General features: G+C 38.3%; 1 protein-coding gene across 4 annotated transcripts in view; it reads left to right on the top strand.

Annotated features, from left to right (window-relative positions):
• Window positions 1–24,506, top strand: part of SYNE3 (spectrin repeat containing nuclear envelope family member 3) — a 237,184-nt gene that overhangs the window by 94,888 nt on the left and 117,790 nt on the right. For all 4 annotated transcript variants that reach the window (XM_069104246.1, XM_069104245.1, XM_069104244.1 and 1 more), the window contains 2 exons: window positions 5,437–5,609; window positions 11,945–12,254. In XM_069104246.1, the coding sequence (XP_068960347.1) occupies window positions 5,437–5,609; window positions 11,945–12,254 (483 nt within the window). The remainder of the gene's footprint in view (window positions 1–5,436; window positions 5,610–11,944; window positions 12,255–24,506) is intronic.

Here is a 24,506-nt window from a genome sequence, read left to right on the forward strand (position 1 = left end):
AGGCAAAGAAAATAGTCTTTGGCAGTGTGGAAGGAGGATAGAATTCACTCCTTGGAAAATGAGTTTACTGGTGCAACTGTAGCTGTCCAATGACTATCTTTTTCTGGGTTTTGAGAAAATAGTAAACCAATACGAGATCTAATATTAAGGAGAGGGATTTTTACTTTCTTTTCTGGATCACATCATATTTATTAGTATTCTTCCCTGTCACTTTTTTATACTCAGAATGACCCATTATTTTCCCCTTCAGTGGAGAATACTTATCAGGGGAGTGAATACAGAGACAGCTGAGTTCCAAGGATGCATTTATATGCACCAGGCAAGTGCGTCCTGAGGGCACTTTCATAACTCATTAAGACTTCGAGATCTGAGGATCCTTTGAAGAAAGTACTCAAGTCTGAACACCAGCCTTCCAACAAGGGGTGTGTTGATGAGGTGGTGTGCCATCTGTACTTGTATTAGGGAGGGGCACATTTGATGGTATCTTCTTTGTTTTATAGATTCAGACTCCTCTGTTGCCTAAACTGTTTTTTTTTTAGTATAAATTAGGTTGCTTGGCAAGATGCCTTAGCATGCATTCAACAGACATTTATTAAACATCTGCTTTATGTGGAGCCCTGAGCTACACCTTGGAGAAGATATTAAACTTAAGCCAAAAATTTTAGGATCCAGAGTCTTTGAGATAATTTAGTCGGATGCTCTCACTTTACAGATGAGGTGAATGAGGGCCAGAGAAATTAAGTGACTTGGTCAAGGTGAGATGGTATCCCTGTCCTCATGGAAGTTGCAATCTAGCAGGAGGATAAAACATAGACACAGATAATTCTAATACACACAAGATGTCTATTAGCTTAAAAATGTGTTGTTTTGGCTAGGTGGCACAGTGAATAGAGCTAGAGCATTGGCCTTGGAGTCAAGGGGACCTGAGTTCAAATCTGGCCTCAGACACTTGACACATTTACTAGCTGTGTGACCTTGGGCAAGTCACTTAACCCCAACTGCCTTACCTTTCCCCCTCCAAAAAGCAAAACAATAAAATGTAATCTTTATATTAAAAAAAAATGTTTGGTTCAGGTTGATGATCCTTACTATCAGTGAAGGAAAGAAAGCTTCAGTAAAGATTTCGTGGAGGAGGTGGCATATACTCTATGAAGTATCAAGAAAACCACAATACAACCTTGTACATGATATCAGGATGGAATGGGACTTTGCATCGTGCTGATATTGAAAAGCCCTGGAGAGTCCATAGTGATGTTTTAGAAATCTCCCATGAGGCTCTATCAAGTACTGTGCCCCCCCTTGATACAGAGGGATTTTCCTCTGGCTTCTCTTTTATGAGGAAGGTTCAGTATACCAAGTAGTCATATGGCAAAGGGACAAGAGAGGCTTTGCTGTGTGGCGACTTAGCATTTTTTTGTAATCCCATATGGTGCTGCATGTCAGAACTGTATGTGTCAGATATTTCAGCAGACCTGTGATCTCAATGATGTCTACATGTGGGACTTTAGGCAGATTGATTAAACTTTCTGGGCCTCATTTTACTCATCTGCAAGTTGAGGAAATTACCTTCCAACTCCCAATCTATGATTCTTTGATCTTACATGTATATCCTTTTCAATGATACCAATTGCCTTCTCACCCTATAGTATTCTTGTCCATGATCTTCCATAGATTCTCTAAAAAGGGTTTATCTAAAATAGTGGAAACTTTCCTCTAGGAGAGAGTATTTTTTAAAAAGTCGTTGGTCCCCTTTGTCAATTTGGTGAAGCTTGGTAGACCCTTTCTCAAAGTAAAGCCATTCAATGCATAAAATAAATAGGATTTCAAAGGAAACCAATTATATTGAAATTGTTTCAATTTTTTTTTTTTATTCAGGGATACTAGATTGAGAACCTCTGCTCTAGGGGTTTTCTTAGCTACCAGTATAGCACTTAAAGAGTATCTACTTGTTGTTTCTAATGCTTACTTTTCAGTCTTTTTCTGATCATATGTTCCATCTGTGATATTCTCTGTGCCACTTCTTATATATAACCCAATGTTGAAAATATACTGCGCATCTAATATATATCTTCCCATTGTTCTTTGGTTCACTTACAATTTTGATTCTTTGGACATTGTGTTGTCCCCAAACTAGGAAACATATGGTATCGTCAGGGAATAGGAGTGCTAAATTCTATTTTTTATTCCAGGGAACATGTTGGGATCATCAAAAGCTCTTTGCATTTTTCAAATAGCATCTAACCCATTCTCTTCCTTCTTTTCAACTCTCTCTTCAATTCATTCTCCATCTGCAGTGCCAAACCAAACTATAAGTACTGATAGAAAAGCTCATTAGGTTGGCAGTCCAACTCTATGTCATAGTGTGAACAAATAGATTTTTAAAAAATTCCATTTAGTTTTTTGTGTGTATGGTTTGCTTGCCTTATCTTTTGGAGGTGATCATGAATATTACTGAGGAGGCCTTCAAATATTCTGGGGCTTACTATAGTTAATACAATGTCATTTATAGAGAGGAACATCCTGAGGACCTTGCCTTCTTTATTTGGACATCATATAGGACATCCTTCATGACAGTGGCAAACACTAGTGGCAAACATATATACCTCCCTGAGAGTTTACTTGATGTTACTAATTTTAGGGTCACTGAACAGATTTCATAGTGGTTTAACTTATCTTGAAATTTTATATTAATATATGCATGTAAGATTCTTTATTGGGGGAGAGTTTTTGAGACTATGCTTTATTCTACTCAGCCAATATATTTATTTATTTTGCAGTCAACAAACAATAAACACAAGATCTTATATTCTTTTTTTTTTTAATCTTATAGTCAGTTGTGCAAAGATGTGGGTTGTCACAGAATATTGTTTATAAAACAATATTGTCTATTCCCTTCATATATTGTCATCAAATATAAATTAAATTGAATGAACATATGTAAAATGCTTTACAAACCTCAAAGCTTTATATAACATTTATATAATATACAATACAAAGCTTTATATATTTTTGTAAATATAGTTTTATCTATTTCATTAAATACCAATTACATGTAATTTTTTAAACTTTTATTTTTAAAAAATTTTAAGTTTCAAATTTTCTCCCTCCCTTCTACCTTGACACCCTCCCTTGAGAAGGTATGCAATTTGATATCAATTATACATGTGAAATGATGCAGAATATATTTTTACATCATCCATGTTGCAAAAGAAAACACAAACAAAAAGAAAAATAAATAAAAAGTGTAATGATTGCTATTCTCATTATCATCAAGCATATTTTTTCTCTCTTGTTCTTTCTCCATATGTATATATGTGATTTTCACAAACATTTTATAAAGATTGAAAGGTAGACACATTGGCTATTAGTTATTTATATTCTCTTGGTTGTCTATTTGGGGTATTTATATTGTTTCTAACTTTTTCATTCTTTTAGTATCTTCTTCCCAAGCTACCTTATAAAACCACTTTGTAATATTTTCAATATTTTCAGGACTGTGTTGCTTCATTCTGGTCTAGCCACTCTTCCTGAATTTGCCTTTTTAAGTGCTATTTCAGCTTCCTTGGGAAGTAAGATACATGTATATTTGTATGTATTATGTATGTTGTTTAGGTTTTTCAGTTGTGTCTGACTCTTCATGACCCCATTTGGAATTTTCTTGGCAAAGAAACTGGAATGATTTGCCATTTTCTTCTCCAGTTCATTTTACAGATGAGGAAACTGAGGCAAAGAGGGTTAAGTGATTTGCCCAAGGTCACACAGCTAGTAGGTGTCTGAGGCCAGATTTGAACTCAGAAGATGAGTCTTTCTGACTCCAGGCCCCACACTCTATCCATGGTGCCACCTAGCTTCTCATTGTGTATGTAGAGACATCCATATATTATTTTTTTCACCCATATATTATTTATGCTTATAGTTTATACTCAGTACTCAAATGGATCTGTGATCTTATCAAAGTGGATATTTCCACCAAAGAAGATCATAGCCCATCCATGACTGCCCATTTTATGCCATTCTTGTCTGTGTCCTTCCTTAAGTTTGTTAAGACAGTCTACCCGATATGTTGTGATTTCTTTAGTTTTTCTCGATATTACAAGGATACCAGTAGAGCACATAGGCAGTCCACAAAATATTCCTTTCTCTTAGCATGTGACTAGCCCATTTTCTCATGTGTCACAGATGAAAAACAAATGATACAAAGTAGAACAGAATAGGAGCAGGAATCCTAGAAAGGTGGCAGAACAATATATCCTATATATTTGCCCCTTACCACACTAAATTATATTTGTCAAACTCCCCCCACCCCATCCCCAATTCAGAAATCTCAGCAGCAGTAGTAAAAGAAAAAGTGAAAGAATTTGCCACAAGGTAATTCTTATGAAAAAAAAATGGTTGATAATGAACTCATTAATCTTGACTCCAGGAGCTCCCATGACATCACTGTTTCTGTCCCTCCTGACAATGCCTTGTCAAGAGAAAAATTGCAAACTATAAATGATCACTTTAAGATGTGCTCCAAATCACCGAAAGTTCAAGAAATCCAAGTTAAAACAACTCTGAGGTTTTACCTCACACCATTCAAATTGTAAAAGATAAGAAAAGATGGAAACCGTTATTGCTGAAGGAACTATGGGAAGGTAGGCAGGCATACTAATGTGCTGATATTGAAGCTGTGAAGTAGTCCAATTTGGCATCATTCAGCAAGGGACTTAATTACCAGTGCCTTTTGACCCAGTGATCTCATTTTGGGGCATATACACAAAAGAAATAAGAGACAGAAACAAAGGTCCAATATACATTAAAAATATTTATGGTAACAGTCTTTGTGGTACTAAAGATTTGAACACAGAGTGGGTATACATTAAGAAATATCCAAAAAATTTTTATGTTTTGGAATATTATAGTATAGTAAGAAATGATAGATGTGAGGGATTCAAAATAACTTTGGAAGATTCACATAAAAAGATGCAAAAAGATTAAGCGGAACTAAGGGAATATTATATACAAAGAATATAATAATATAAGTGAAAAGATTACCAAAAGGAAGTTCAATTCTGGGTAACTGAAAAACCAATAATGATCCCCAAATCAGATAATGCAACATACCTCCCTCCTCACCACTGAGAGATGGGAGATTACTGGGAAAATTAATAAAAATAAGAAAAATTAATATATTGTGTATGCTGGTAGATGGGGTCACCGTATAGGATATTTTTACTTAACTGACTTGCTTCATCAAAAGGCAAAGTTCATTGAGAGGGGTGAGGTGTTCAAATGATTGATGTAAAGACAAAGGATCAATAAAATGTGTTTTAACAGATTTTTAAAGAGAAGATTGAACTATTACAACCTACCCATAGAATTTTGGGGATAAAAGTCCTGATAAACTATAGAAACTATGGAAATGTGAATTTTTGTCAACTTTGCTTTTGTTAGAAAATATGTCATCTGGAACCAGAGGGACAAATGAAGATGGACCTGGTCCTGAAGTCAGCAGACAATCTTCTCAGCTGTTGTAGTGAGGAACAGAAGCACAAGATCCTGGCCAGGCTGAAGGATATCAAAACCCAGTGGGAAGAAACAGTTATCTACATCACTCACTGTCACAGGTAGTGAGCTATTGGAAGCCTTGGTAGAAGAAACTCTTGAGGCCTTAGGCCTATTGTATATGGGAGCTAGTGAAGGCACCTTTTCGGCAATCCTACCCAACTGTCTCTTTTTTTTTTTATACAGAGGAGAAAAATTGAGGCCCTCCAAAAGGAAATAATTGGCCCAAATAACAGCTGGAATTCAAACTTTCATGAATTCCAAATTCATTACTCTTCCCACTATACATTCGTTGCTTCATTGCAGAAATCCACATTTTCCTAATATTATCATGAAAGAGAGTGGCCCTATTAGAGCTTATTAGGAATGGAATGTTCTCTTATGATCTCTAGTCCCTCCCTTCTTGATTGATAATAATTATAATAATAACATTTAATCCCAATAACAAGCACTGGCAATCTATCATGCTTTGGCAATGATGTAAAAAGGTGGTGTTCTTCAATATAAGGTACACATGTTATACTAACCTCCTGGTCCCATCATAAGTCAATTATATTGTAGTTAACCAGTTATAAATTTATACCAAGTTTATGAGATTTTTATTTTTTAAAAATTACTATTGATCATGCCTTACATTATATATGTATGTATACGTGTGTTTGTGTATATATCTATATGTGTATATATGTGTGTTTATTTCCAAATCTTTTCATGTATCTTTTTTTTTTTTTTAAAGCAATCAGGGTTAAGTAACTTGCTCAAGGTTACACGGCCAGTTATTTCTGGGTGTGGTGCTGAGTATCTGAGCCCGGATTCGATCCAGGTCATCCCGACATTGGAGCCACTGCTCTCACTCGCTGAGCCACCTGGCTGCCCCTAAGCAATTGGGGTTAAGTAACTTGCTCAAGGTTACACGGCCAGGTGTTTCTGGGTGGGTGCTAAGTGTCTGAGCCCGGGATTCGATCTCCAGGTCTTCTCAACACTGGAGCCGGTGCTCTTACTTGCTGTGCTAACTGGCCGCCCGTCTTTTCATGTATCTTGTAATCTAATTCCCACAAAATTCTATGAGGCAAATAGAGCAAATATTTTTCTCCATTAAAAAGCAGAATACTGAGATGTCTCACTCGAGACACTGGGACCAGGATCTGGATTTCCTTTCTTCTTGTCCAAGTGAGACAAGTAGGTTATGTAGTAGATAGACCATTAAATCAGTAATCTAGAAAACTTGACTTTGAATCTGGTCTCAGATACTGTTATAGGACCCTGAGAAAATCACTTAACTTCTCTCTGCCTTAATTTTCTAGTTTGTAAAATGGAGATAACAATAGCACCCAACTCCCATGGTTGTTTTGAGGATAAAATAAGCACTTTGTCAACCTTAAACTGCTATATAAGTGCTAACTATTATAATTACTGTTATTATTGGAAATAATAGATGTGAAAGTCTTTGGAAAAGTAAAAATTTATAAACAGGAGTTGGTAGAATCAAGGCTGGGCACCATATTTTAGGAGAGACAATGACAAACTGGAGGATCTTTAGAGTAGAAGGACCAGGACTGGAGGAAGAATGAGGAAGGAGAAAAGACTGGAAACCATGCCACATGAAGATTAGCTAAAGGTAGTTGAGTTTTGAGGAGTTTGATAACTGTCTTCAAATATCCAAAGGACTGTCATAGGGAATAGGTATTAACTTTAGTAGACCAAAATTGACAGGAATCAGATTTTGGGCCATTATCAGAAGGAAATGCTATTAAAATAGGCTGTCTGGAGAAGTAATGACCTCACCATCATTAAAGGTTTTAAATAGAGCTAAGATCACCTCATAGAGGGGCATTATTGGTTGGTTAAACAATATGATCAAAAGAACATTTATTAAACATCTACTTCCAAATGCTGTTCTAGGCATTGGATAGATATAAAGTTTAGAGGAAAAAATAGCCCCTGCTTTGTATAGTATAGTAGGTAAATATAATATGCAAATAAATATGGTTCAAAATAATATTTGATAAATGTACCAGAGAGCAGCAGAATAGAGCAACAGAAGTGCTGTGTGAGGTCCAAAAGAGGACAGGTCCTTACCAATATGGGGATCGGGGAAGGTTTTCTGGGGGAGTGGCATTTGAGCCAGTCTTTAACAGATTAATAGGAATCCAATAGACAATATGGTGGAATTGGCAGGTTGAGTGGGGGAGGAAAGACCATTCCTAGCATATAGAAGAACCTAAGTGAAGGCAGACCTGAGAAAGTTAAGGTTTATAAGGAAAATGACAAGTTAGAGTGAGCTATACTTGGAGAAGGAGAGTGACATTAGAATGCTAATACTTTGAAAGCCAGGCAGTGGGTTTTTTTTTTCATATTTCTTGGAAAATAACAGGTGCTTCATGGAACAATGACTCTTCATGACAAAGCTGTCTGGAAGCACGGGAAGGATGATCTAGAGAAAGAAGAAATGGAGAAGCTGTTACAATAGTCGAGGAGAAGGGGAATTAAGGGCCTATACTTGGAAGATGTCAGTAAGAAGAGAGAGGGGAGAGTGGATGGGAGAGCTATTACAAAGGTAGAATTTACAATACAGGGTGACTGGATACATGAGATGAGGGTGAAGGAAGAATCATAGATATCATCAGAGTTTCAAATATGTGAGACGGGGGGAATGATGGGATCCTTGATAGAAACTATCAAATCAGAAGAATTAACAGATTTTGAGAAAAAAGATAGCAAGTTCTTTTTTGGACATGTTAAAGTTGAGTTCCTGAAATTAATAAAGAAAAAAAAGATTTAAAAAAATTAATAAAGAAAAAAAAGGTTAAAAAAAATAAAATTGAGTTCCTGGTGGGAAATCCAGTTATACAGGTCTTGTATGTAGGTAGCTAGAGATGAAGGTCTAGAACTCAGAAGAGAAGTTGGTTTGGAGGTAAACTTGGGAGTATCTGCATAGAGGTACTGATTGAAGCTGTGGAATTAAATTAATTTGCTTTTGGGGAAAGTATATAGAGAGAAGGGGTAAGAGGAGATGAGAAGAAGGGAGAAGGTAGGAGAAGGGAAAGCAGAGGGGTGGAAAGGAAAGGAGAGGAAGAGAAGAGAGACAAGGATAGAACCTCAGGGGTTCTGTTTTAAGGGGGTTCTTTTTATGGAATTGGAGAGTGAAAAACCAACAGAGGAGTTATAGAAAAGGAGCAATTAAAAGGTTTGAAGGGAGTCAAGAGACTGTAATGTCTCAGAATTGAAAGGAAGGGGATATTTAGAAGCAAGAAAGGATTAACAGTGTCAGAATTGTCAAAAAGTGTGAGATTTGGGGATAGAGGAAGATCCCTGGCAACCTTAGAATAGTTTATCGAGTTGCATGAATAGAAACCAGACTGCAAAGGGTTGAAGAAAAAGCAGATATTGTGTAAGTGGAGGAAGCAGGTGTAGACTACTTTTACAGAGAAGTTTATTAGTGAAGGGGAGGAAAAGGGGAGGTAGAAAAACTGAATGGGATAAAAAATCAAGGGAAGAGTGTTTTGTTTTGTTTTTAATTTGGGGGGGGGGTTTAGAATTAAAGAAACCCAGGTATGTTTATAGATGGGAATGGAGAGAAAGAGACAGACAGCAGACAGAGACAGAGGTAGTAGATACACAAAGTGGGGAGATGGGGAAGGAGGAGGGAGAAAAAAAGGGAAGAGAAGATACATTAGCATTTTAGAGAGGAGAAGACTACTCTGACAGAATTCTGGAAAAGAAGGGATAAGGTTGGAAGCAGGGTGATAAAGGGTCAGGTTACACAAGCATTATTAGTCTTTTGTATATCATGGACTTCTTTGGAGGTATTATCCTCTCATGATAATATTTTTAAATATTTAAAGGAAATGCTAAATTTTAGTTAGATATGATTTTTTTTTTCTTTTCAAGTTCATGACTCCCTAAAGTCTAAGTCTGTGGGTCTCAGGTTAGGAACCCCTGAATTAGAAGAATGAGTCTTAATGAGCAGTTGGGATATTTCATCATTTTTTCACTGAATTAAATTCAATTGAAGGAAAAGAAAATGACTCTTATTGATTTTTACTACCTGTGTAAACTTGGGCAACTCATCTAACTTCCTTGGGCTTTGATTTCCTCATCCATAAAATAAAGTGGCTGAACTAGATGATCTCTGAAATTCCTTCTGTCTCTGGATCTATGAGCCAATAAGAATGGCTGGCAAATCACAGAATCTTCAAAGGAAGAGGCTTCAATAGCCTTCTAGTCCAACTCCTTACTGCACTATAACAAGTGATCTAAGCTGTACTTGAAAAGCTCCAGTGGGGGGAAGCCCCCAGCCCCCATGGCATGCCATTCCATTCCATTTTGGACAGTCCTAATTATTATTGGAAGTTTTCCCCTATATCAAACCCAAATTTGATACTTTGCAGCTTCCACTAGTTGTCCCTAGTTGTGAAACCGAAGTTTGAGGAATGGAAAGGGACTTTCTTGGCTAAAGGACCTCATATCAGATGGTCTTAATCTTCTTGGTAAAGTGGGAAGCTAAATGATGTGGAAGGTTGGAGTAGCTGTAAAAAAGTTTTTTTTACAATTAGTATGGGGAATGAGATAGGGACTGGAGTAGAGGGATTGCTGAGCAATCCAATAGAATGAACACTGGACCTGGGTTTGGATCCTACCTCTGACATTTTTCACTTGTGTGATCCTAAAAATAAAACAAATACACTTCATGACTCAGTTTTCCCACATTTAAAATAGGAATAATATTAGCAGCTACCAGAGTTACTGTGAGAATAAAATGAGATAATAATTGTAAAGCAATTTGTAAACCTTAAAGTGCTATATAAATGCTAATTATTATGTATAAGATTGGGGGCATGTGAGTGCTGTATCTAGGTTCCATATCTCATCTCTGAGGTTCAAGGCAAAACAGAAATGATTTTTGGATTACTCTTTGCCTTCTATTACTTTGTCCTTTGGTTGCCTTCATTAGTGTAACTGATACACCCTGAATACTCTCAGAGCCAGTGACATGGGAACATTTCACTCATGTTTTCTTTTTTATCCCACAGTTTTCATAGTACAATGAAAAGATTATTAGACTGGGAATCAATAGACAGGTTCAAATAGAAGCTTTTGTATTTGCTAGCTGTGTGACTTTGGGCAAGTCATTTGGGTGAAGAGTCAAGTCATTTTGAGACTGAGTTTCCTTATCTACTAAATGGAGATCATAAAACTTGTATTGTCTACTATGCCAGGAGTGTTATGAGGAGAGTGCTTTGTAAGCAAAAGTGTTATGAAGCTCAAATGAGATAATGGATGTAAAACACTTTGCAAACCTTAAAAAAACTATGTAAATACAGTTATTATCATATTATTATCATTAATTTATTAGTCCAGTCACCAGGCCTCCAATCCAGTGATGCCTTCATTCTCTAACCCTTCTACTACACTTGTGCTGATCCCAAGTGGTGTTTACAGACCAATTCAAGGGTGTGCTAGTAAATGTTTAACAATCACACTCTCTGAGGGGGAAAAAATATTCACACACTTTTAAGTTTACTTTTTCTGCATTATTAGCACTTTTAAAAGTCTAGACAATAGGGGCGGCCAGGTACCATGTTTCCCCGATAATAAGACCTATCCCGAAAATAAGCCCTCCCCTTACTGTGTAAGATTCCTCTAAAATAAGCCCTCCCCTGAAAATAAGCCCTATTGAGATTGTTACTGTAGTGAAGGTGATCCCCTGCGCTACACGCTACATTACGGTACCCTCTGTATGTACCATCCCCCCCCGGGTGAAATGCACGCCGCGCTCCAAGCTGCATCCAATCAGAGCTGCAGCATTGAGTGCATCATCCTGTTCTTCCCCAGTGATTTGCTTGCTGGTGCCATTGAGAGCAGTGCCACGGAGGAGAGCTGAGGCAGGACAACATAAGCCCTCCCCTGAAAATAAGCCCTCTCGTGTTTTTCTTTCCAAAAAAATAATAAGACAGTGTCTTATTATCGGGGAAACACGGTAGCACAGTGAGTAAGAGCACTGGCCCCAGTGTTGGGATGACCTGGGGATCGAATCCGGGCTCAGACACTTAGCACCTACCCAGAAACACCTGGCTGTGTAACCTTGAGCAAGTTACTTAACCCCAATTGCTTAAAAAAAAGTCTAGACAATCAACAAAATGAAAAATCAAGGCCTGATTTGTAGCAATCACTAATTTCTGAGGTATAAATGCTCACACTGAAAATTTAACAATCTCGAGTTAGAAGTGATTCCAGCACACACCTCCTTGTAAGCCTTAAGTTACTAGAAATAAGTAAATTATTATGTATACTGCATTACTCATAAAACTCATAAGAAAAGTGTTTCATAAACTCTAAATGCAACATAATCGTGCTATTTTTAGTAGTAGTTATATTTGTTTTCCCCTTTTAACAGCCGGATTGAGTGGGTGTGGCTGCACTGGAGTGAATATTTGCTGGCCCAGGATGAATTTTACCGGTGGTTCCAAAAGATTAAGATGACCTTGGAGACCAGTGTGGAGCTGCAAGTGGGACTAAAAGAAAAGCAGTGGCAACTTAGCCACTCTCAAGTCCTGCTCAATAACATCCTGAACCAGTCCATCCTCTTGGATAGGCTGCTCGAAGAAGCAGCCTCCTTGTTCAACAGGATAGGAGACCCCAGCGTAGATGAAGATGTCCAGAAAAGGATGAAGGGAGAATATGAAAAGATAAAGGCCCAAGCCCAGGTGAGACATTGTCAATTCCTTATGTGCTCTAATCTGTAATGCATACCTATTCCTGCTTTGTTTTAGCCCATGGTACCCACTGCACCTTCACATTACCACTGGAAGACTTACTTGGCCTGGCTGATTGGCTGACCAGTGAATGCTGCATACACATATAAGTAATAGATAGATCAATTGATTGATCTGCCTACAGATATAACTATCACCCTGGACCCCAGCTGGTAGAATAAAATCTTTCTGTTCTTTTACATGGAATCACTAGGAAAGATATATAAACAAAAGGAGAGGCATAACTTTTATGCCCTGTTCAATTTCTCTTTCTGAAATAAGATTATTTAGGTTATCTATTTCTTGTTTTGCAAATCTGGGTGTTTGAAGTGGCTTTTGGGTATTTAGTTATTCCTTTTATGTTTCTGTTTTTTTAGTGGGAAGGGAAGCAAGACAGTTATATTTAATATCCTCCAAAATAGAGAGATAAAGATGGAAAGAGGCTTGTACCAATGAGGGATGAAAAAGTAAGTCTGTCTAGTGCTCTCTTTCATGCCTTACATTAACAAGCACCAACACCAACCTTTCCCATTGGACACCTTCCTGCTTTCCCCCAAGGCTCTATTCTCATTCCTTTCCCTGGAGGTAACACAAGGGAAAGGGAACTAACTGATACCCCTTTTCCCTGATTTCCTTCTAACCCTAATTACCTACACATTCTAAGGCCCTGCCCTGTTCTTCTTTTGTGTTTATTAATTTCCTGTTGTGTGCTTAGCAATGCACTAAGTGGTGTGAAAAATTTAATGTTATTAGTAATTAACAATAGTGGCACATAGGAGTTTAGTAAATGTTTATTGATTGATTGAATAATGTTAAAAGAATTATATAACATAGACCTTGCTCTATATTTGATAGATTGAATGATATATATATAGATATAAATAATTGCTCATCACTTTGTATTGTTAATCAAAAGGAATGAAATAACTGTATTAATAAAACAAAATTTTAAAAAAGCTTTTACAAAAAGGACCAATATGGGGCAACTAGGTGGTACAGTGAATAGAGCACTGGCCCTGGAGTCAGGAGGACCTGAGTTCAAATGCAGCCTCAGACACTTAATACTTACTATCCGTGGAACCTTGAGCAAGTCACTTAACCCCAATTGCCCTACCTTCCCCCCTCCAAAAAAGCAAAAAAAAAGACCAATAAAACTGTTATATTCAGTTAAATTAATAAAAAGAAAGGAAAATCAAATGGCCATAATTAAAAAGTGATATCACAATGAATCCAGTGAAATATAGAATGTCAGAGACAATCAGTTACCAGAGATAAAACAACAAATTGAGGCCCAATTTGTAGCAATTGCTGATTTCTGAGGTATAAATGCTTAGATTGTAATTTTAACTAGATAATTTAACAAGAAACAGCATGATGTAGTGGATAGAAAATTGGTCTCAAAGCCAGGAAGACATGAGTTCAAATCCCACCTCTATCTCTCTGGGACAGTCACTTAACCTCTCTGTGCTCTAGGTGCAGATGTGTACTGGTATAGAGTTTCCTAATCCTGTAGTTCTGTATGCCTATGAATTCATGGATCTAATCCTTGCCCCTGTTCCTAACAGGAACCAACAGAAAACTGAAAATAGAAATGAAATGAGATAAATATCCCTCAAAAATTCAAATTTACAAAACAAGAAATAGATTGCCTAAATAAGTCAATTTCAGAAAGAGAAACTGAATAGTCTATTAATGAGCTGCCATGTAAAAATCAAACAAACAAAATCCATCTGGTCCCAAGACCAGATGTATTCACAAGCTAGTCCTGTCAAACATTTTAATAACAAATAATCCCTATCCCATGAAAACTATTTACAAAAATTGGATTTAAAGTTAGGGTAGACTTTAGTAATCATCTAACCATAGGATCATGGATCTAGAGGTGGAAGAGAGTATCTGATCCAACCCCCTCATTTTGTAGATGAGGAAAATGAGATCCAACATCACCACGGAATAAATCACAGAGCCAAGATCGGAATTCTGGTCCCCTGACCCCAAGTTCAGCACACTAAGTTTATTGATTTTTGCTTATTGCTGCATCAGTCTTTTCCACATCCCCTAATTTTTTAAAGGAATAAATTTTATTTTAACTTTGGATGCATGATAAAACTAGTTTTATCAACTCCTCTTTTTCCTTCTTTAAAGAATATCTGTAGGGGCGGCTAGGTAGCACAGTGAATAGAGCACCCACCCTGGAGTCAGGAGGATCTGAGTTCAAATGTGGCCTCAGACACTTAACACAAAACTAGCCATGTGACTTTGGTCAAGTCACTTAACCCTAATTGCCCTACCTTCCCCCTCCAAAAAATAAAAAGCAAAAAAAAAAAAGTGTCTGTAAACAAACTTTTCATTTAGCTTTAATATCCCTAATCTTTTTTCCTTACTGCAAGAATGTTAACTGCTATGACTAAACTCCTCTACCAATATGTCCACTTGTTAGTCATTGGAAGAGTATCTCACTGTAGAGTTACAAGGGTCAAAGTTTACCATTCTTCTAAAAATTATGCTACCCTAGTATTACTTCCACAGGGCAGAAGGAGGCCTCACATGTCCAAGGGCCATTTTGTATTTTCCTTTGTTTAATGGGCTTCCACATCATCAGGTGGCCAGCAAAGAAAGGTGGTAAGCCTTTCTATGCTTAGCTGAACTGGTTCTCAGAAAGCAGACTCAATCTGTTGCCTGGGTCACAGTCAAAGCCTTTTCTTCATGGTCGGACCCACCACAGTTTGTAGTACTTTGCTATAGCCTTTGAGAAGCAAGAGTATTCTCTTCATCGTGATAGAGTACTGGAATAGGACTTTGTGGAGGAGTAGCTGCAGGGATGTGCTTGTGATTCTTCAACAGCCAGCTCCCTCCCCCCTTCCCCCCCCCACAAAAAAGTACGTATGACAAATTTTTAAGTTTAATCTGCATTATTAACTTTTCCCCCATCACTCTATTAAGTCTAGATGATCAACAAAACAATAAACCAAGCCCTGGTTTGTAGCATTTGCTGATTTCCAAGGTATATTTAAATGGTCACATTAAAAATTTAACCAGTATGAACCAGTGCCAACATACCCCTGGATATCTGGTCATTTCATGTTTCTGTACTGATGGTGCTCTTTCCGTAGCAGACCTCTTTTTTAATAACAATAGTATGCTTAGGCTGAGAATGCTAAATCAACTTCTTGCCAGAATGGGTCAGCCTTTGGCTTTATATGTGTCCACCTGTCACTTAACTCTCACATGTGCCTCCAAGAAGCATGTAAAATTGTCTTGGCCGATGGGCTAAATCAGGTTGACCTAAACTAGGGAACCAACAGGCCTCAAACCTGTTAGTGAGTTAAGGGGATGTCTACCCCAAGCATCTGAAGATTTCCTCTGGCAGAATGGACAGATGAGAGTAATTTGTTCTAATAGTCATGAAAGTGGCTGAAGCAGGCACTGTGGAGAGCTTAGAGCTTGGTCAGACATAGAATATGCCAAAATCATCTGCTGCATCACAGGCCATCGCCAGTTGTCTTAATTTTGATCTTGCCACTGAACTTTGAGGACTCTATGAGAGAGAGTAAGGCCAATGACTTTGTGCAACTCTGCCTTTTTTTTTCAAAGCAATTGGGGTTAAGTAACTTGCTCAGGGTTACATGGACAGTTATTTCAGGGTGCGGATTCCGAGCCTGGATTCAATCCCCCAGGTCATCCCGACACTGGGGCTGGTGCTCTTACTCGCTGTGCTACCTGGTCGACCCAACTCTGCCTTTTTTAAATACAATTTACCCCTGAGTCAAGATGTTAGAATGTGATGTCATTGGTCCTCTTCAAAACAAAGGTATTGTGCCCTTTATTTCTAAGGGTCAACTTCTGCAGTTGCAGCAAAAATATAAACTAATCTTTGTGGATCCGGAGTTATTGGGTAGAAAACAGGACACCTAAGTCAGAGTTCTGCTGCCATTAACATAAAGGATCAAAGGGATGCCCATCCTGGAAAGCCTAGAAAAGAGGCTCCTGATGGTTGAGCTTGGAGCAGGGGGAGAATACTGTAATGAGAAGAGGGTCCTCCTTTCATTGTAGCTATCTCCTAGTCACCTTTGGAAATTTGAATGCAACCTGCTTATGATCACTCAGCTCTCCCTTTGGCTTTCTTTTTTGTCCTTATGTACACCACTTAGACATATTTCCCTTCTGTTGGTCAGCCTCCCCGCCCATTGGCTCTACCACAGGTAGCATGTTGAGATCAGCATATTTACAACTTGATCATCCAGAAGTACAAAAGCAATGACAGGTGATTTGACAATAACAAAGGGATTCCTCCTTGTTTTCTCTTCCCTCACTTTCTTTCTTTCTCTCTCCCTCTTGGGCTGTGTGCCTGCTCTTTTGATCCCATGACAAATGGAAAAAAGATTGAGTGGGAAAAACGCTTGCTTATGTTGCACTAGAAAGCTGCTGTTACACAGCTTTCCTGCCCTCCTTCTATCCCTTCCCTACTTTTTCATCTTTACACCTGCTTCCTCATAAAGCTATCTTTCATCTTCCTTTTTCTCTTCCTTGATCTTCTTTTCTCACCCTTTTCTTTCCTCTTTCCTGAATTTTCCCCTTTATTCTCTCCCCTCTTTTCTTCTTTCCCTTTTCTGCCTCTTATTTTCCTTTCTTATTTTGATTTCTCTCCTTTTCCTCTTATTCTCTTTATCTTTCCTCTTTTCCTTCTCTTTCTTTCTTCCTCTTCCCTGCATCTCTTCCTAGTCCCATTTTTGTCTGTCTCCTTCCCATCTAGTCTCTTCTTTTCTCCCCATTCTTTCATATTTCTTCCTCTTTATAGCTCCCATTTCCTAGCATCATTTCTCTTTCACCTCTGTTCATTTTTCCATTCTCTCCCTTCTCTCCCTCTTTCTCTCCTATTCCTTCCCTTCCCCTTTTCTTCCACCCCTCTGACCACCTAACTCCCTTGACTTGACTTTTCTTTCTCTAAATATCCCAGCAAATTCTTAGTGAAATTATTTAGCAGCAACAACAGATGCATAGTCTGTGACCCAGAGATCTGGGAGGCAACAGGCATCTGCAGAGAGTGTTCATGTGTGTTTGGGCAGAGAAGCAGCCAAGCAGACTTTATACAAAGAGCAAGTCTGAGAGTGATGTGGGATAGAATATATAGTAGGCTTGTAGAGCAGCTGTAAGAGGCAGAGGGCTAGTAGAGAGGCTTTCAGAAACAGGTTAAGTTTTGCCTAAATCAAATGGTGCCAGTTGGCACCTGCTTCCCCTTTACTCCCAAACCTTCCAAGTTGGCCTGCTATAGGACCAAGTTTAAACATGTCTCACTCTCTATTTGTTCCTTTGTAGTGCAGGGAATGCTACCAATAAAGGAAATCCCATTTACAGTATATTGATGAGAATGAAGATGGTGTGTCACAATGGAGCGATGGGGAAAATGGGGTTTTGGGGAAGACAATAAAGTGTGGGTAGTGGAAGTACAGGGTAGAGAGGGAGACAAGGATCTGCTGATCAAAAGTCTGATGAAAATAATTAAGAAAGTTCTTCTAAGTCATCTTTCCTGTTATATGTTTAGACGCCATGTAGCTAGGTCATAGGAATGTCAGAGCTGCTCTCAGAAAGGTTTCTGAGATGTCCTACAATATGAAAACAATAGCAGCAATAATAGAATATATTATATACATGCATTTATATAGCTACATATGTATATACACATATGTGCATGTAAATAGTATGTACACACATAAACATTTAAATCCACATGCACATATGCATAAATATACAACACACATAATCTATATATGCATACATATACACACAAAACACATATATGTATGCATATAAACATACATATATATACACACTCATGGACATATGAAGGAAGGGGGTGGTAGGCAGACAGCTAGTTGACTCGGTGGATAGAGTGCTAGCCCTGGAGTTAGGAAGACCTGAGTTCAAACCAGCCTCAGATACTTACTAGCTGTGCAATCCTGGGCAAGTCACTTAACTTCTATTTGCCTTAATCTACTAGAGAAGAAAATGGCAAACCACTCCAGTGCCTTTGCCAAGAAAGTCCTTTGGATTCCATTGGCCCATGGGATAACAAAGAGTCAGACATGCCTGAATGAATGAATAAAAAGAACAATTTTCTTCACAAAATCTTATTTTGGTACCTCATTGTAATATGGAGGTGACCTTGTGTTCTCAAAGTCAATGGCAGCAGAATAAAAGTTCTAGCAGTTTCTATTATAATAGAAGAGCTTCTAGTACACCCCTGGTGACAGACTAGTTATGCTTTCCTTGGAAAGGCCTTACTGATTACAGAGAGAGCCTTGCTATAGATAACAAACTGGTATTGAATGAATCAGCACATAATGAATTCCTTGGCCATGGAACCCATGAAACAAAAAGTACAAAATGGCCCCCAGTCCTGTGCAACGTCCTTCTGCTTCTTCAGATAATGGCAGAGTAAGTAGGGGAAAAGGGAGCAGAGAATATTAGTAGTCACACAGTTTTTGCATTTTCTGTAAATAAGAGGTAGCCTTATATAATAGATAGAGAGCTGGCCTCAGAACAGAAAGTCTCATTGACTGTGTGATACTAGACAAGTCACTTAACCCTCAGTATTCTAGGCAACTCTTTAAGACTACAAGTGGCAGAGAAGGTGCTGACCTACATTGGTAAAGTGAGTTTTCTCACCTGGGAGCTCCCTATATAAATGAAATCACAGGTCCGGACTATAAACATTAACTTAGTTGTTGGAACACTGAATATGAGATCCTTGTCCAGTGATAAACCAATGGAAATACAAATGAAGGAAGTGGATCATATCAGGTTTTCCATTCTCACTATAAATGAAACCAGAAAATAAATCAAGTTGCAGATAATTGGGACAATACTACACAGGTTTTCTTTTGAGAGGTAAATAAAGGAGTTGGTATCATTCCTCCAAAGACAACGTGAGACAATATCTCATGGGATACATGGTCATATAGCTTGCATATCTCATGGTAAACATTTGCAAAAAGACTACAAAAAGAAATTATAACCTAAGCACCAACATCAGTTATGGAGACGGAAGAGGTAGGGAAATTCTATGAGAAATTCAGTAACACCCTCAATCAACAAACATTTATGAAATGCCTCCAAAACTGGTTATTTGTGCATTATAACATGCTACCTCCCCATGCTTAAATATTCAGATGTTTTCTTCAAAAAAAGAGTTGGGATGCCCAGGACATAGTGAGTCCTTATTAATTTTTTAAATGGAATTGATAATATTCTAAACCATATAGTAAATGACTGGATGCTTATGTGGGAGTTGTTTCTGAAGTAGATGCCTATGTACAGTCAGATGACCAACTTGTTAGAGCAAAGAACAAAAGCAATGCCAAATTGGAAAGAAGAATAAAGATGAGATAGGGGCACACAGCTGAGACAGCTCAAGCTGTTGATGCAAAAAAAATAATGGAATATAGATAAAAGAAGCATCAACATATAAGCGGCTGTTGAGACTGTTCGTGTGAGTCTGGAAAGGGAGCAGCCAAACTGGCTTCCTATAAAAAATAAGCCTTACAGGGAGCCAGAGTAGAATATATAGCAGGTTACTGGAGAAGCTGTAAGTTGGCCTACTATCATTATTTCCTAAGAAAGTTTAATATATATCTACAGGAAGATCAAAGCCAAGAAACTATCTCAGCCAGCAAACACTTGATCTTCTTGCCAAAGAGCTATAGTTAACAAAAGCAATACTGATTTAGAATATAAGCTCATTTGAAAAATTGTATAGAGGAAAATCGTGGAAGATTATAATCAGTATTGCCTCATAAAACAGAAAAAAACTATGGCTGTGAAGTGGCACTTTAACAAAAAACTTAGCGTGAGATGCAACTAAACAAAATCATCTGAAAAGCAGGATGAAATAGAAAAGAAGATGCTGTGGTCATTGTTCAGTCATTCCAGCCATGTTCGACTCTTCTTGACCACATTTGGGTTTTTCTTGACCACTTAAATGGTTTGCCATTTTCTTCTCCAGCTCAATTTACAAATGAGAAAACTGAAGCAAACAGGGTTAAGTGATTTGTCCAGGATCACACAGCTAGGAAGTGTCTGAGGCAGGATTTGACTTCCTGACTTCAGGTCCAATGCTTTATCCGATGAGCCACCTAGCTGCCCAGGAAAGAGTATAAAATCAGGCAAAAAATGAAAAAGATCTGTCAAAACAGATACTGTTGACAATTGAGCCACCACATTTGAATGTACTGCATTTAGAAGCAAAAATGGCCTAGAGAAAACAAAGATAAGAGCTGTTAGACTTGACAAAATATGTACAGAAAATGTCTATGCTTGAGGTGGCACAGTTTTAAAGGTGTATGACATCTATGCTCAAGCTGTCTGAGAAGATATCAAATGCTTGGGACAATTCTGGCCTTTTTATGACCAAAAGAAGGTGACAGAGAAAATATTAACAACCACTAATTCCTATGCCTACTTTCTCTCACTACATATTTATGTATTATACATATTTATGAGAGCATTTGCATATGCATATAGGGTATCCTTGATGAAGGTTTGAGGTAAGATAGGCTTTTGAAATTATGTGTCCTAGCAGATTGCCTTGCATATAATAGGCTCTTAATAGATGTTTGTGGAATTAAATTGAATTAACATTATACAACAGAGCACATCTTTAAAATTAAACAGTTGACTAAAATGTGTTCAGAATGTAAGATCCCTCTGGGTTTTATTGATTGTTGACAATTAAAAAAAAAACATTTGATTCAGTAGAGAAAAATGCCTAAATTCTAATCCCTTATGAGATTTCTGGAACAATATAAAGATGTAGGACACTTTAATTGACAAACAAGGCAAAAATAAAGATACCTGTTTACTGAAGGTGTTATCAACATAAGGGATGTACTGCTTGGAATCCAAATGGGAGAGAAGTTCCCTATAAATGGTAAGGGCCTTAAGATGCTCATATTTCTGGATGATGTGCTGATTGTATCAAGCTTTCATCATTGCAGTCTCCTAAATTTGACCCATAATCATTCAAGAGTTTAGCTTAATTCCTCACACAGGGAAAACCAAGGGGATGAATAATGCCGTTTTGCGGACTATGATGTACCAAGTACCTGATGGAATCTATGTCAATCCATACATGGATGGACTCACAATCAAACAAGAAAAGAATAGGCTTCTCTTTCTTGATGTCTCTTTAGAATTTGATACTGTTAATCTTCTTGTTTTTCCTGGAAACTTTCTTCTTTGAATTTTTTTGACACTGCTCTCTCTTTCCAAATTATCCTTTTCTCTGGCTTACTACTTCTTCTCAGCCACCTTTGCTGAATAGTCATATCATACTTTGTTCTGGCATGGGCTTTCTTTTCCTCTCTCTGTACCCTCGTTTTCCTTGGTAAGCTCATCAAATCCCACGGGTTTAATTATAATTTCTATGCATACCATTCTCAGATCTCTATATCCTACCTGTTTCTCTCCTGAACTTGTCTCATATCATCAACTGCCTTTGGCATTTCAAATTGGATATCCCAAAGACATTACGTACTCAACATGTCCAAGATGAAACTGGTTATCTCCTCCTCCCCCACAACCCACCCTTCTACCAAACTTCTCTATTTCTGTCCAAGAATGGCTCCACCTTCTTCCAGTGATCCAGGCTTGCAAACTGGACATTATTCCCAAGTCATTCTTACCCCACGTGTTTTATCTAATGAAAAATCTTGCTGTTTCTACTCTATAATCTACTCATTTCTCATACAGTCATCACCCTAGTCCAGGTCTTCAGCACGCCTTGCCTGGATTATTGCAATGATCTTCTCATTAGTCTCACCACCTCAAGTATCTTTCCATGACAGTCTACCCTCCACATAGCTTCCACTTTTGCTTTAAGTTCACCTATGACCATCTCACTCTCCTACTCAATGAAATCCAGAAGCTCCTTTGCCTCTAGGATAAAGTACAAACTCTTCTGTTGATCTTTTAAAGCCCTTCACAAGCTGGCTCCAACATATCTTTCTAACCTTATCAACCTGCTACTTCCCATCTCTGGTCCAGTCTTTGCTACATTCCTCCCAGATTACATGCTCTTGCTTGTATCCACACCCTTATATTGACCATCCATCAAGCCCAGTATGTACTTCCTCTATACCTTCACCTCATAAAATCCCTCAATTCCCACATGACTCAACTGAAGCACCACCTTCTACTTAAAACCTTTTCCTGATACCTGTAATTGCTAGTTTCCTTCCTTCCTAACTACCTTGCATTTAAATGTCTTATGATGACTCTGTACTTACTTATCTTGGTACATACTGTCCCTCATCACACCTCTCTCCCACCTCCCAATAGAATGTAAGGTCTTCAAGGACAGGAAGCATTTCATTTTTTTTTGTTGTTTTTTGGTCTTTGTATCTTCAGCATGTCACAGAGTGTCTGGTATACAACAGGTACTTAATAAGTGCTTGTTGCTAGAGTAACTGGTTGATTGAATTGCTTTATGGAAATTGTGTGGTATGGTTATTGGCCCTGAGTTTCTCCCTGAAAAGAACTTATATTTTCTACATTGATATACTTCTTGTGATACTGCATGTTTGTGAGTCATGGAATATCAGTCTCTAAAGAATGGAAATTGTGACTCACCCAAAGGGCAGCAAAGAGGCAAGAGTAATGTAACACATCCCTAATGAACAATTACACTGGAGAAGAGGAACAAAGGATATCTTCAGAGTCTAAAAAAAGAGATGTGCAGCCCTGCAGCAAGAGAGAGCTGTTAACCAAAAACAATATCACTAGTCCATGAGACATTGCATTGAACTAGATTTATTATAAGAGAAATGAACATATACTTGGGACAGCTAATGGAAAGCCTGATTGTCCTATTGGTATCCACATGGGGTCAAGGGAGCTGGAGGAAGGCTCCCAACATCAGTCCTTTAAGGAAGTTGTGCAAGAATTATTTTTTTACACTTTACAGAAGAGTAAACCAAGCTTCCAGGAAGTGATATGTTCCCTCCCCCAAAGTCATAGCAATAATAAGCTTAAGAGTCAGGGGCTCTACGGGGCGGCTAGGTGGCACACTGAGTAAAGTGCTGGCCCCGGAGTCAGGAGAACCTGAGTTCGGTTCCGGCCTCAGACACTTAACACCCACACAAAAAAACTAGCTGTGTGACCTTGGGCAAGTTACTTAACCCCAATTGCCCTCCAAAAGGCAAGAAAAAAAAAAGAGTCAGGGGCTCTTAAGACTTTGACATAGGAAATACTTTCCTGAATCCAAATTCTCTATTTCTTTTGATTACACTCCCTTGCCTCTCAAATGAAAAGTTCAGTTATACCAGTTATTAGTGAAATAGCATAGTACAATGGAAAGAATGTTGAGCTTCAGGCATAAGGACCCGAGTTCAAATGCCAGCCCCACCATTTATTACCTAGGTGACCTCAGAATTTTTTTTTAGGAAGTGGAAGAGTAGGAGGGAAGAACACAGCATGGTATAGTGGCTGAGGGGCAACCATATGGGGGAGTCAATAAAGTGCCAGACCTGAAGGCTGACCTCAGATACTCATTAGCTGTATGACCCTGGGCAAGTCACTTAATCCTGTTTGCCTCAGATTCCTCATTTATAAAATGAGCTAGAAAAAGAAATGGCAGACCACTTCACTGTTTTTGCCAAGAAAATCCCAAATAGGGTCACAAAAAGTCAGACACACCTGAAATAGCTCAACAACACAAATAGTGGCTAAGGCATATGATTTGGAGTCAAGAAGATATGAATTCAAGGGGGCAGCTAGGTGGCGCAGTGAATAGAGCACCATCTGTATAGTCAGGAGGACCTGAGTTCAAATGTGGCCTCAGACACTTAACACAAAGTTAGCTGTGTGACCTTGGGCAAGTCACTTAACCCCAATTGCCCTACCTTCCCCTCTCCAAAAAGCCAAAAAAAAAAAAAAAGATCTGAATTCAGGGAGGAGCCAAGGTTGCAGAGTAAAAGCAGGGACTCACTTGAGCTCACCTCCAAGCCCCTCCAAGTACCTGTAAAAAATGACTCTAAACAAATTCTAGAGCTACAGAACCCACAAAATTATGGAGTGAAACACATCTCCAGCTGAAGGCAGCCTGGCAGGCCAACAGCAAGGGTCTATTGCACCTGGCTGGGAGTGGAGCCACAGACTGGGCCAGAGAAGGCCTCAGGGGATTGAATCACTGGCAGCTGTGGTGGTTTC

The sequence above is a fragment of the Petaurus breviceps genome, unplaced genomic scaffold (assembly GCF_028583685.1).
Source record: "Petaurus breviceps papuanus isolate PSGF00001 unplaced genomic scaffold, PetGlider_PUasm1.0 685, whole genome shotgun sequence".
Lineage (NCBI taxonomy): Eukaryota > Metazoa > Chordata > Mammalia > Diprotodontia > Petauridae > Petaurus > Petaurus breviceps.